At 41.7% G+C, this 13,520-nt stretch overlaps 1 protein-coding gene across 3 annotated transcripts in view; it reads right to left on the bottom strand.

Annotated features, from left to right (window-relative positions):
- The window catches only part of MCC (MCC regulator of Wnt signaling pathway), a 375,394-nt gene that overhangs the window by 184,628 nt on the left and 177,246 nt on the right, over positions 1–13,520 (bottom strand). The window contains exon 1 of one of the 3 annotated variants that reach the window (XM_045777291.2): positions 4,992–5,534. The exons of the other annotated variants lie outside the window; for them this stretch is intronic. Coding sequence (XP_045633247.1) covers positions 4,992–5,054 — 63 coding nt within the window. The 5' untranslated portion in view covers positions 5,055–5,534. Of the gene's footprint in view, positions 1–4,991; positions 5,535–13,520 lie in introns of those variants that run through there. 3 annotated transcript variants of the gene reach the window in all.

The following is a 13,520-nucleotide window of genomic DNA, read 5'->3' as shown; positions in this document are numbered from 1 at the left end:
ACGTGCGGAGCGGGCGATGGATGGGAGGGCCAGCCACAGAGCACAAGAAGGGCAGCCAGTGGGGTGGGAGAAGAGCCCAAAGACAGCAGCGTCCTGGCCACACTAGGACACGTGAAGTAAGAGCTAATGTAAAATTCCAAAAACTGCTTGTTCTTTTAGGGAGTGTCCAGTTAAATACCCTCGAAGCGTACGTGTAATGGTGACTGACTGCAAACAGAAACTGCAATTACGTATTTTTCTGAGCACCCAATAATGTAAACTATTAGTGATTTCAACTTATACACAAAGAAGTTGCCTTTTTAAAAAGGTGAAAAATTCTCGAGTTAGCAAACAATACTTTGGAGGCCCACAGGTCTAACTCCGCCCTTTTCTAACGCTCTCTCTATAGGTCTGAACACAATACCCAGGCCAGCCTATGCAGTGACCTAGAGAACTAGAGAACTTTTTGGCAATTACTATATATGCTACATTTCTGCTGAGAATTCTCTCTGCCGATGTGTAGTCAAAGGAGGAAAGCAAATTGCAGTCTTCACACCACCTCAATAATTCTCAGTCCCTATCAGAAGTTAAATAGTGGATTCTAAAAATGGCCATTGAATAGTTCAACTATCTAATCCTTTTTCTTACTAAATTAAAGCAGCGATAGGATTTTTTAAAAAACTGGTCATGGATTTTTAAAACTCGCTTTCACAATTTAAAAATATCCTCATTAAAAATTCAACCTGAAGACACTTCAGGGAGCTAACACATCCACGTCCTTGAGAAATGACTTTAAGGTTAGTCCAGTTTTAGAGGACAGGGCCGGAGGGCTCGCAGCTCAGACACAGGCACCTCTGTATTTCCAGAAACGAATCAATCTGCTATCACAAATGTTAAGAGGGCCCTAATCAAATTCTTGTATGTGACAGTGCCCATCTCACTATTCCTTCCAGCACAGTGAACTGAAAAAGCGATAGTAACCTGACATTTCGTCCTTTAAAAAGGAGAAAATAATTCACAATAATTTCTCAGTTTGGCAAAGTTATGTTTCTGATCCAACAAGAATTACATAACTAGTCCATCCGAAGCAGAAAGAACATGTTACTGTGGCCTAACTTGGAAGAAGGTTTACTCTTCCTCCTCTGTGGAAGCTATAAATTACTAACTCGCAGATAAAAAAATAGGAGTATTTGGTGCAACTCAGGAAGAACGCTGGTGTCCATTCCACCTCAGTTACGTGAACCTGGCCACGTGACTGCATCTTCTTACTGCAATTTCTCCAAACCAAAACTACAGTTGCATTGACTCTCTCTTCCAGGTGATGTGGCTTACTACCGCAAAAACACCTGGAGAATGGACTGTTCCCTCTCACCTCTGATTAGCATGCTCCCACGTACTTGCAAGAAACTTCCCAACTCTGAAGAGAGGAGCCCAACATACACATTTCCCCGGCTACAGAAATTCCCTGGATTACAGATTTTACACACTGCAATCAAAATTTTTAAGTCCTCATTCTGAAAAGCAAACCCTATTCTCCAAAACTCTTATCTAATTCCAGGAATGTTTCCTTGGGGCAAAAAAATTTCAAGAGCCTAGCCTTCAATCACTGGCAAAAATGGCAGAGATTAAGTCTTTTTTTTTTTTTTAATGGAGTATTAAGATATAGGAACATTTTCCTATTTCAATGCTTCTCACAAGTCTCTCTGCTGCCTCATAAGGAAAGAGTTTCCCTGCTTTAGAAATTCTGTCACACTTCCAACTCTCATTTCATGTAGGAGCTCAGCTTGTACTGTATTCTCACACATCACCAGTAAATCTGCTCCCACCTAAGAAAACGATCTTGGATCTTCGGATGCAAATCCTTCAAAAGAAGGATCATGCTTTTTCAGTCTTGCAAATGAGCTATTCTTAACCTGTTTACTTAAAATGAGGGAGACCTGTTACTGAGTCAGCTCTCAACCCAGGACATTCTCCTGGCCCCGGGAGGCAGGTGCGGCTTCTCCCTCCATTTGTCATGGTGGTCTTCCATGTGTGCTTCCTCCCTGTAGCCAAACATGCTACGGAGCTTCCTCATTAATCCCCCCACCCATATCATCTTCAGACTGGAATTTTCTCCTAGAAGGGCAATATTCACAAATTTTCTTGACAGCTATGAAAAGATACAAGTAATAGATCTCAGGGAATCATGATTACCAATTTGCCCATGTGTGAGAGATACGGAAAATATGTATCGAACTTTGAGACAATAAAACATCACAGTTTCGATGATCTTCAATGAGTTTTGTGAGCTTTTGTATTTATTTCAAGGCTATTTCACATGGTTAGTGTTCCCTATACACATCCAAATCATAGGCTACTCTTTAGTATACTTCAACTCTGTTTAATCTATACTCATCCCTGGTTTTTATTATATCCAACAATTTATTAACTAAGTTCTACAAAACTCTGACTTTGACTTAACCTTCTGGGTTTATAGTCACCAAATAGTGGATTCATAAACGATGAAATACAATTACCTAGTTTATCGCCGCTTCAAGCACAAAGATTGTACGTTAACTTTCACCTTAAATAAAACTGTAGCACACAAGCAAAAATAAAGTTTACCACTTCTAAAGTTGGATTTTCTAAACTTCAGGGAAAAAAGACCCAATAAATGTGACAACACCCTTTATGCACATGAGGTAAGGAAACCTTTTTCAGATTTGCATTAATGGCTTCTGCTTAACCCATCTAATCTCATCTCTCAGGGCTGGAAGACCGGGCTGGGTGTGTGGATGACAGGCTCAGTCCGTTGACCTCGGAAGTCGCTCTCCAGAGCGAGGTGCCCGGACACCAGCGCACGGCAGCAACACCTGTGCGAGTCAACACGCCCACACCTTCGCCCATGGCTGCCAGCTTTTATTTAGGTCATGCCAGCTGCTCCTTTTGTCTCCCTATCCTGGAGTCACACGCCCGAAAAGCTCCACACAGCTGAGAGCAGAGAATCTGTCCGTTTACTTGGCAGGTCTTTTACTTTGGGTTCAAAGTCAGATTAATGAATAATTATATACACAGATATTCAATGTATCAACACTTAAACCTCTAACTCTAATGAAAGGTACTTTGAAAATTGATTAAAGCAAAAAAGGACCCATTTGAACACTAATAAGAATCTAGATCCTAATTAAGCATAATTAATGTTTAACTTTTACATGAGGCAGAACGTTCAGACAGATCTTCAGAAAAATGCAGATTATCCGTGCGCAGAGTGGTTTGGGGCTTGGAGCCCAACAGCTCAGGTTTTAAGCCTGGTTCTCCCACTTACTATGTGACCCTGGGGCAGGTTTCCTCACTTCTGTCTTCTCAACTATAAAATGTAGATCATTAAAACATCTACCCAGGAACAGAACCAGGTTTTGAGGTGCTGAAGTTTATAATGAGTAGTCATTTGCAAAGAAGTAGCATTGTACGACCCCACAGCTAGGCTCTTCCAGAACTCTCGAAGTAGCCGTGCAAGTGAGGGTCAGCTGCACAGTAAATACACCTCTATACCTACCACAGAAGCTTGTCACAGGGTTGGATCAGGTCACACAAGCAGAGTGCTTAGCAAAGCATCCAGCATGCAGTAAGTACTCTGTAAACTTGACTAGCACTAATACTAATGGAACGAAATTTTACAAGAGAGTAAATGGGTGGTATAGGCCCATGTACTTTATCTGAAACTATTAAAGCAAAGGAAACAGGCTCCTCTGAAACATAGTTTGGAGGCCAGATGGAATATTTATTTACACAGCAAGGTACCATAGGGAGTTGTAAAGGCTGAAAATACCCATATTCGGGGCAGGGGGGACCAAAAGAGTTTTGATGTTTTCCTGTAAATATCTTAAGTCATTGAACTTAGATCCCAAATGCTCCTCAATGGCTCCAACTAAGAAATACCTTAAGGGATGAATTTAGGAAAAAGTGACCAAAGTAATCATGCTACTGGCTCCAAACACAAATATGAATGCAGTGAAGTCTCCTGCACTTGTCAGTCTGAAACTCCAGGTGTGACAATTCTTTTACTGCTCCAAGAGACCATCCAGGGATTTAGAATAGGCTCAAAACTCCCATTTCTCTGTGGTTTATAGTTTTGAGGTGATGCTAACTTGTATGTGTGTGCATTCTCTCTCCCTCCCTCCAGTCTCCCTACCCCCATTCCAGCCAGATGTTAACAGCACGTCTGCCACTTTGGGGTGGAAAGGCTCAAACATTTACCATCAAATCAACATTTAGAATTAGAATTAGATCCAAATCCATCCCAAGTCACCTAAGATATATTTAGCTGCCCCAAATCCCTAGATTACAAATAATATTCAACCCTAGCTACTATGAAATTTGTTGCACTAACAGATGGCCCAGGAGGACCTTGATTGTCAGAACCAACTCTGCTCATCTGGTCAACCCTTGCTCCCAGATTGAAGAGAATTCACAGGATGGGGAGACCCTGGGGGAAAAAAAGGAGAGAGAGACAAAAGAGTATGTGCTGGAGAATAAATTCTTCCACATTCTACCATCAAGAGTGGTGGAGATGTCCTGAGCCACTTGGCCTAACAACAGTGTACATTGGACATACAGTGTAAATGTAAAAATCCACTCTTACCAGTGCTGGAAGGAATAACAGGCACTCAGTATTTGTTGACTAACTGAATTTAGTGGTGCTGACCTACTTTCAGGAACATTCTTATAGTTCGTGAAAATGAAATTGCCTAATCATTGTTTTGATGAGGAAAAGACATTTAAATGCATAGAGACCTATTAGATATACTGCCATCATATTGAAAATTGCTTTTAAAAAAAGCTGTTACTTTGATCCATGGTCACCTTCAACATTTCGCATACATGAGATGAATTCTCCAGCCTGACTCACATTACTAGAAAAAGTCCAAAATCTCATATAAATATATATTTGGATAAAATCAAGGGTTACGAACCCACCAAGAAGAGGAGGCCTCTGAGAGCGACCCTTAATAATAAAATGCAAGTAAGCTTACCAATTTCTTCCTTCGTGCAATGTGACTGGAAGCACTCTGCATCAGATCGGGGTAGAGGAACATACCGTGGGACCGTATTATGCTTTAGGACGCCAGACAGGTCCCCCTAATGCAGGCTTTCTACAAAACCAAAATCCCTGAAGAAAAGGTCTCTATCTCAACTCCTAGCTTACTATTTCCCTTCAAAAAGACAGAAAAATAGAAAGCAATACTGAGCAGAAATATTATATATAGAAAACAACCAGTTAAAATAGTACTCTTCTTCCTGCCCATTTCCTCAAGGAAACTCACCGCCCCACCCAGCCTCGTACATAATACTAGACTTCTTCATGGATCCGGATATGCAGACTCCAAATAAAACCCCAGCTGCAAAAACCAGCTCCAGGTTCCTCACAGAACGACCAGCTCTTGGGTTCTAGCGATTCAGCCCAAAGATACATGAAGGAGACATAAATGTCTCAAGAGGAGATAAAACCAGAGTCCTGATCCACTTAGTCAGGATTCTTGAGCTCCCCACCGCAGATTTAGATGCAACCTCAGTGTCTGGCTAACTTCCAGCTGCCTTACCAACAATACTTCTGCTTCTCCCGGGCCGTGCACGACAGATTGTCTCTAACTTCAGAGGCGAGGTGACTCTGCTCAAGGACCTGCCTAGAATGAAAGGTGCCATGTAAACTCTAAATTGTTCCACAATAAAAATGGTCTTGATTTAAAAATATATCAATACAGGCAACGACACGAAACTCCCATCTTTCTTCTCCCTTCACATCTTGGGTTCTCTAAAAGTGGGATTTCAGTAGACATGTGAAATGAATCAAAGAAGAATTTTCCTCTAAATAAAAACACTGGTTTCCTTATTAGATTCCAATAGCCAAACATACACACGCCATGTTCCTTCCCAAAAGAAATTCCCAAATAAATTTAATCTGATTCAGCTGTGCAACCGGATTAGTTTCTCTAACCCACTTAATATGAGAAAAGTAAATGAGCCACAGAGAAAGTATATTTAAATGGAATTTAGCATGTGAGAATTAAGAAGATCCAATTATACTTAAAGGGGGGGTTATAATAAAATGGTGGATGTGGATTTAACTATTATGTCACTTGAGGGCAGCGTGCCTGGGGAACACTCTCCTGCTCCACAAAGATCCCTTCCACCACCGAACTACACAAGGAGATTTAGAGCTCGGGGAAGCACATCTTCATTAGAGGGCTAAGGAAGTTTCTTTGGGCATGATTTCTTCTGCAGAAACACCATTTTGATTTTTAAAAAAACAAAAACAAAAACAAAACCAACTTACAGAACTTCCCTTTCTCCAGAAAACAAAACCATTTTGAGGGGACACCCTTTTACTTCATTACATCCAGCTCTACAGCTCCAACTTTGCAGAAGTAGAAATAACTAGAATCTGAACGTTCTAATTTGCCTAATTTTGAGAACCATGAGACTGTCAGGGTCTGCCACCCTTCTTGGGAGTCCAGAAGACCAAGGCAGCTTTGGTGATGCTGCTGCTACCATGTCCTTGGTTTCCTAACCCTAACGTAGGCTGGGTTCCCCATGTTCGTGTCAGACCCTTGAGTGCCTCCAAGGTGGAAATTCCGTAATAGGACAAGACGCTGGCTGCGGTATCCCCTTCTCAGATTTCTCTGATCCGAGCAACTAAGCCATGCCCCCCAAGAGGACACAAGATGGCAGTGAGTAGGTGAGGTATACTTGACTTCAGGTTTGAAATGACACTACTACATTTATCGCATAAACCGAGAAGGACACTAATAGTCTGGATTGCAAATTTCAACAAATCCTAGAACTGCTGATGGCAGACAGACTCGTCAGACAGCTGGCAGCTACACTTGCAGTGAGCATAGTGTAACAGTTGTTGAGTCACTGTGTTGTACACCTGAAACTAATGTATGTAACAGTGTGTTCACTACACTTCAATAAAAAATAATACAGCAAAGGGGAGAGAGAAAGAAAAGAAATTAGACCCTCAGGTTAAGTTGTACTCACTCTGACATTTTTTAAAAACTGGAAAGGAGAGTGGTAAAAGGGGATTCTAACGTACTGAGAGCCCTCAAGATATTCAATAAATACTTGCTAATTGACTGAACTTGTCTGTTCAAAGAAAAGTCAGAAATGTATATGCCTTCGGGGAACAAATCTTGGCATATACAATTCACTAGCCTCTTGCTGCTTGATAGTAACCATGAAACACAGTTTAGATTTAAGTTAAATATTTAACTGGTATAAATACACTGCTGAGATCATGGAGGTGAAAATGGATACATTTTACTCCTGTCTTTTAGTGGGTACAGTTTGGGCCATTATGTCTCAGTGTCATAGCTCAAAGATATTTTAATGTGATTTCATCGACATCACGCACCACGTGACGGGAAATAAACGGGCGTGCCCCACGGAAAGCGACTGCCAACTGCTTCTACAGCTCGTTTATCTTAATGTTCTTACAATATTTTTCTGGAGAAGCCCAATAATAAAATTGCAAACTAGGAAAACTGGTGCCTCTAGGATTAGGTGGTCATAAAATTACCTAATCTTATTTATGCCAAGGAAAATCCAAGTAAAGTTCAAATCTACAGAAGGGTCATTTACTTTAAAATGACAGCTGTCCACCAAGGAGCCAGAGGGGAAAACACAGAGGCCTCAGGTCTAAAACAAGTGAGGGAGTAAGAGCGAGGTGTGTTTTAGAGAAAGCACTGGAGCACACACGGGCTTTGAGAGAGATTGTGTTTTGTACAATAAAACTGGGCTTCCTCATTGATCAGTCTCAGCTCTACTGTAATTTCTAACTGATTCCAAAATTTCCAAGGCTCACAAAGCAAAACACAGACAGGAGTTTTGATGTGTGTTGGCTGGATGCAAAATATTGCTGATGGTTTAATTTCTTCCAAGGTAAGAGCAGTGAAAAACAATCAGGGTCATCTCATGCTTGAAGTATCAAAATTGAATTATTTTTTCAGCAAAAGCAGAAAAATAATTTCCATGAATTGAGTATGATACGGAGAGGGAAGGCAAAAACTGAAGTAGGAATTCAGAGAAGGAAGCAAGTGTGCCTTGTGGATTTTCCCTCCTTCCACAATACTGGAGAGTTCCGATATTCCTGGCTGTTAGACTAGTATCAGACAGACATCAAGAACGCAGCCACACTCGGTTTCCCACCTGGTGCAAGACGCAGCCACAGCAACAGCAGCAACACACAGTCAGCCTCACAGCCACTTCAATTCAGAAAGGAGGCACTGCGAGAATCACAAAGCTTTGGGGTTAGAGGCACCTGGGTAGTTTAGAATACAAAATCTTGTAAAACATCAACTTACGTTACTGTGCCTATCACCACCTGTTGGTGTGCACATTCTGAAATCAGGCTGACGCGTTTTTGGCATTTTTAGAATGGCAATAACATCTGGAACATTTTTTCTGTTTTGTAAATAAAGCGATTTTATCACTGAAAACTGGGAAACAGAGAAAAAAGCCACCTACGATATTACTATCCATAACTAATTGTTAGCATTTTGTAGATTTCATTCTAGGTTTTTTTTTTTTTTCCCTATTTCCTGTTTTTCTATTTGGCAGTTAAACATGGTACCACACAAGAAGCCAAGTCTTGCATGTTATTCTCTCTTCTCAAAAAACTCTTCACTAAAGCTGTTAAAACTACCCAGTAATTTAAGGTAAAATAAATTTTGCTCACCGATTTCTCCCAACTTTAAGATTTTCTGGTGGTGGTTTGTTTTTACTTCGAAAACAAAGAATGTTAAATCTCAGAGACGAAAGTACAAACAGCCAGAAGATTAAACTGTCAGCACCTTGAAGAACTCAGGGGATTCATGTTTGCGTTCCCACACCGCAACGGGATGTAGTGAGGACGCAATCCCATCCTTACCACGTTTTGCCCCAGAGTCTCAAGGTGATACAGTATGGCAGCAGGAAAATACTTGGGGTCTCAAATGTGTAACAAAGTTATAACTCCCATTTTTGCTAAAATGGTTGTTTAGAACTTAAAACATTTTCCAAGGGCCCAAAAATAAACCCATATCTATACTGTCAATCTATGTAAAGGAGGCAAGAATGTACAATGAGGAAAAGCCAATCAGTTTAAGTAAATGGTCCTGGGAAAACTAGACAGCTACATGCAATGAAACAGGACCACTTTCTTACACCATACACAAAAATAAACTCAAAATGGATTAAAGACCTAAATGTGAGGGCTTGAAACTGTAAGATTCCTAAAAGAAAACATGGGCAATAATACCTTGGATATCACCCTTAGCAACATATTTATGAATATGTCTCCTGAAGCAAGGGAAACAAAAGCAAAAATAAACTATTGGGACTACATCAAAACAAAAAGCTTCTGCACAGTGAAGGAAACCATCAACAAAACCAAAAGGCAACCTACTGAATGGGAGAAGATATTTGCAAAATGACATATCCAATAAGAGTTTAATATCCAAAATATAAAATAACATTTATAACTCAACACCAAAATAATAATCTGATTAAAGACAGGCAGAGAACTTGAACAGACACTTTTCCAAAGAAGACAGATGGCCAAAAGGCACATGAAAGATCCTCAACAGCACTCATCATCAGGGAAATGCAAATCAAATCCACAATGAGATATCACCACCTTACACCTGTCAGAATGGCTAATACCATGTATGGTGACTAACATATCATAATTAAAGAAATTAAAAAAAAAAGAATGGCTAATATCAAAAAAACCAAACAAAAAACAAACAAAAAGAACAAGTGTTGGCAAGGATGTGGAGAAAAAGGAACTCTCGTGTACTCTTAGTAGGAATGTATACTAGTGCAACCACTGTGGAAAACAGTATGGAGAAGCCTCAAAAAATTAAAAATAGAACTACCATATGATCCAGCAATTCCACTACTGGATATTTACCCAAAGAAAACAAAAACACTAATTTGAAAAGACAGACGCTCCCCTGTGTTTATTGCAGCATTATTCACAATAGCAAAGATATGGAAGCAGCCCAAGGGTCCATCAATAGATGAATGGATAAAGAAGATGTGACATGTGTACACACACACACACACACAGGATTAGCCATAAAAAAGAAGGAGATCTTACCACTGGAGACTTACAGGGTATTATGTCAAGTGAACTAAGTCAAAGAAAGACAAATACCATATGATTTCATTTACATGTGGAATCTAAAAACCAAAATAAATGAGCAAAAAACAAAGGCAAACAGATTCTTAAATACAGAGAGCAAACTGGTAGTTGCAGGGGAGGTGGGGGGGATGGGCAAAAATAGGTGAGGAGGATTAGGAGATACAAACTTCCAGTCATAAAATGAGTAAGTCACAGGGATGCAAAGTACAGCATAGGGAATATAGTGAGCAATATTGTAACAATGTATGGTGACAGATGGTGACTACACTTGCGGTGAGCACTGAATAATGCATACAACTGTCGAATCAACAGGCTGTACACCTGAAACTAAAATAACATTGTATGTTAATTACACTTCATTAAAAAAAATTGAGGGGTGTCTGGGTGGCTCAGTTAAGCATCTGCCTTCGTCTCAGGTCAGGATCCCGGGGTTCTGGGATCGAGCCCCGCGTTGGTCTCCCTGTTCAGTGGGGAGCCTGCTTCTCCCTCTGCCTCTCCCCAGGCTTGTGGGTGTGTGTGTGTGTGTGTGTGTGTGTGTGTGTGTGTGTGTGTGTCAAATAAATAAAATCTTTAAAATAATTGGGAAAAAATGCACATTTTCTAGGGAAATAGTACAGGAAAGGGGTTGGGGCATATTTCCAGTGTACTCTGCAAAATCTAATCCACGCAGTTTTTTTTTTTTAATTTTTTAAAAATTTTTTAAGTATTTTTTGAAGATTTATTTATTTTATTTATTCATTATTCATTTGAGAGAGAGCAAGAGCACAAGCGGAGGGGAGAGGCAGAGGGAGAGGGAGAAACAGACCCCCACCCACCCTCCGCTGAGCAAAGAGCCCGTTGCAGGGCTGGATCTCAGGACCCTGAGATCATGACCTGAGCCAAAGGCAGATGCTTAATCAACCTAGTTTGTTTTACAGGGTACCTAACCTTAATACAGTAGGAAAAGTAATTTCTAAATATATAGAAATTGGCAGTACAAGCTGTAAAAGCTCTAACTTCTTACTTTTAAGCAGAAAGGTTTGGAGACCATTCGCTTATACAGTAACACCAGCATTCCTCATGTGTGCTATCATATTGATAACAAGAACTTTTTGTAAAAACATGTTCCGTGTTCTAACCCAGACAGTCCCACGAATAAATCTGTCATTGGAACATCCCATCACACCGCGGGTCTCCCTCAGAAATAACCTGTGCAATGGGGTTCGGGATGCCGGGACAGGGGCTCTGAGAGGAAACAGCTACTTCATTCCTGTGGGGGGCGCTCTCAGAAAGCAGTGGTTCTTCATCTCCTTCAGTTTAGCCCCCTATTAATTCAGTAAGTGGAATGGGCCTTCTCATACACTTTCAGGGGTTTAACCGATGTATGTGCTGAAACGCATACATGAGTCCTAGGGAGCAGGATGCAGATATGTGGACTCAACCACAACGAGAAAGGCCTTCAGCTGTAAAGTCAAGATGGGGGTGGGGACTTAAGGTCTGATCTGTCCAAGTGCAGCACGTTGGTGGCAAACTCTCCAGGAGGAAAGGGCTTGTGCGGATGGAGCCCAGATCTGGGATGCTTATCATAGCCGACCGTGGTGGATATGCTCATTTGTCACACACACACACTTCTCATTTGTCAGATTTCCCACAAGGAACTGCCAACTCCTCTCTGGGTCAAACACAAACACGGAGAAAGACAGAGTCCTGGTTCTGCGCCAGGTGCTACCAGTTTCTGATCATTACCTGCTCTTCTATTTCCAACTCCTTGTAAGTGATGGTTCTCCACAAAGGGCCCAGATCCAGCCTAAGACACAAGTCTCATCAGAGCACTCACAGATCATTTGTACCCTCCAAAGGCTCCTTCCTACTTTCAAAAATCTAAGTCCTGCTCCTTTCTGGTTCCTGTTCTTTCAATTAAATCTTCACAAGCGGCTGTATTTTCCATGAATGATCCAGCAGGGTGGGGAGCTCTTATTACCCACCGTGGTCCTTTGGGGACAAGCTCCTCTCCCCTGCGTGTGGTGGCCAGAGGTCTGTGGCCTGATAAAGAACAGTCCTAATACCCTCTCCCCAGCATAGTGACTGGCCTGGGTTTGGAACTGGTCCAAGTAAGTCCTCCCTGAGGTCAAAATGCACAAGCACAACTAAAATGGAGAGAGAGTGAGGCGTGAATACCTGGCCTCGGGATCTAGCTATGGACCAAGTCACTCCTGCACCTGCAAGTTCTGTAAGCCAATTTTATTTATTGTTGTTTTCAGGCCATTTGGAAAAGGTTTCTAAACTTCTCACTGGGATAAACCTGGAATTTATACCATACCGAACCGCACTGCCTATAACAGATGCGTCTTTATTAGGTTATCGGCACAAATATGTCCAGATCTTTCAACTCAACAGGATATAAGTCTATAACATGATCCATGGATTCCACTCTCTAGTTTATATAGTTTAACTATACTCAATCCGGGGCACCTGCGTGGCTCAGTTGGTGAGGCGTCTGCCTTAGGCTCAGGTCACAATCCTGGGATTGAGCCCCATGTCAGGCTCCCTGCTCAGCGGGGAGTCTGCTTCTCCTCTGCCTCTGTCCCTCCCCCGCTGCTTGTACACTCATGCTCTCTCTCTCAAATAAACAAACAAAATCTTTAAAAAATACACACACACACACACACACACACACACACACACACACACACTCAATCTACCCTCCTCCCTAGAATGGCTTATCTAATAGTTCAGCAGACCTATTTACAGGAGGAGAGTTTCAATGGAGATTGCGCTCATATCACATTGACCTTCCTCAGAAAGCATAAAGCTGACTGTAACAGAGTTTCCAGCCCTCTAGCCTATACTCAACAGACAGCAAACTGGGTGATTCCACTCACACAGTTAACACACCAGCTGCCACAGAAGAGCAGATGGGAGTTTGCGTTATAGCCAACAGGAATGTGCTCCAGAAACTAAAGCCTCAGGATGAGAAGAGCTGGGAACCACAGCGGGTCCCCCTGCTCCACTTCACAGATGAGGCCATGACATCTTACAGGGATTTCAGCTCCTCTGGGCTTGAGTCTCTGGGTCCACAGTAAAGACCCCGTAAGTGAGAGGTACACAGCTTCCACACAAACCACCCTCTCCTTTAGCCATGTGCACAGAGAATCACAGGCTATTTACCCTAAAAGTCACCTTGAGGACCAGACCCTTTATTCACAAAATAAGGAACTGGGTCCTACAGTGGGTAGTAACCAAACTCAGAGTGCCACAGAGTCAGGTGAGAGGACATCCCGTCTAGTCCCGTAGCACTGCTCTTCCAGGCCGTCACGCAGCCTGTAGGACACCAGCACCAATGTATTGCCGTGTTCTTTGGCTGCTCTCTAAGTTGGTTAAATCAGAAACGGAGAAA

Source organism: Ursus americanus, chromosome 5 (genome assembly GCF_024610735.1).
Source record: "Ursus americanus isolate L20-20 chromosome 5, mUrsAme1.1.p, whole genome shotgun sequence".
Classification (NCBI taxonomy): domain Eukaryota; kingdom Metazoa; phylum Chordata; class Mammalia; order Carnivora; family Ursidae; genus Ursus; species Ursus americanus.
This window is presented reverse-complemented; position numbering and strand designations above follow the sequence as displayed.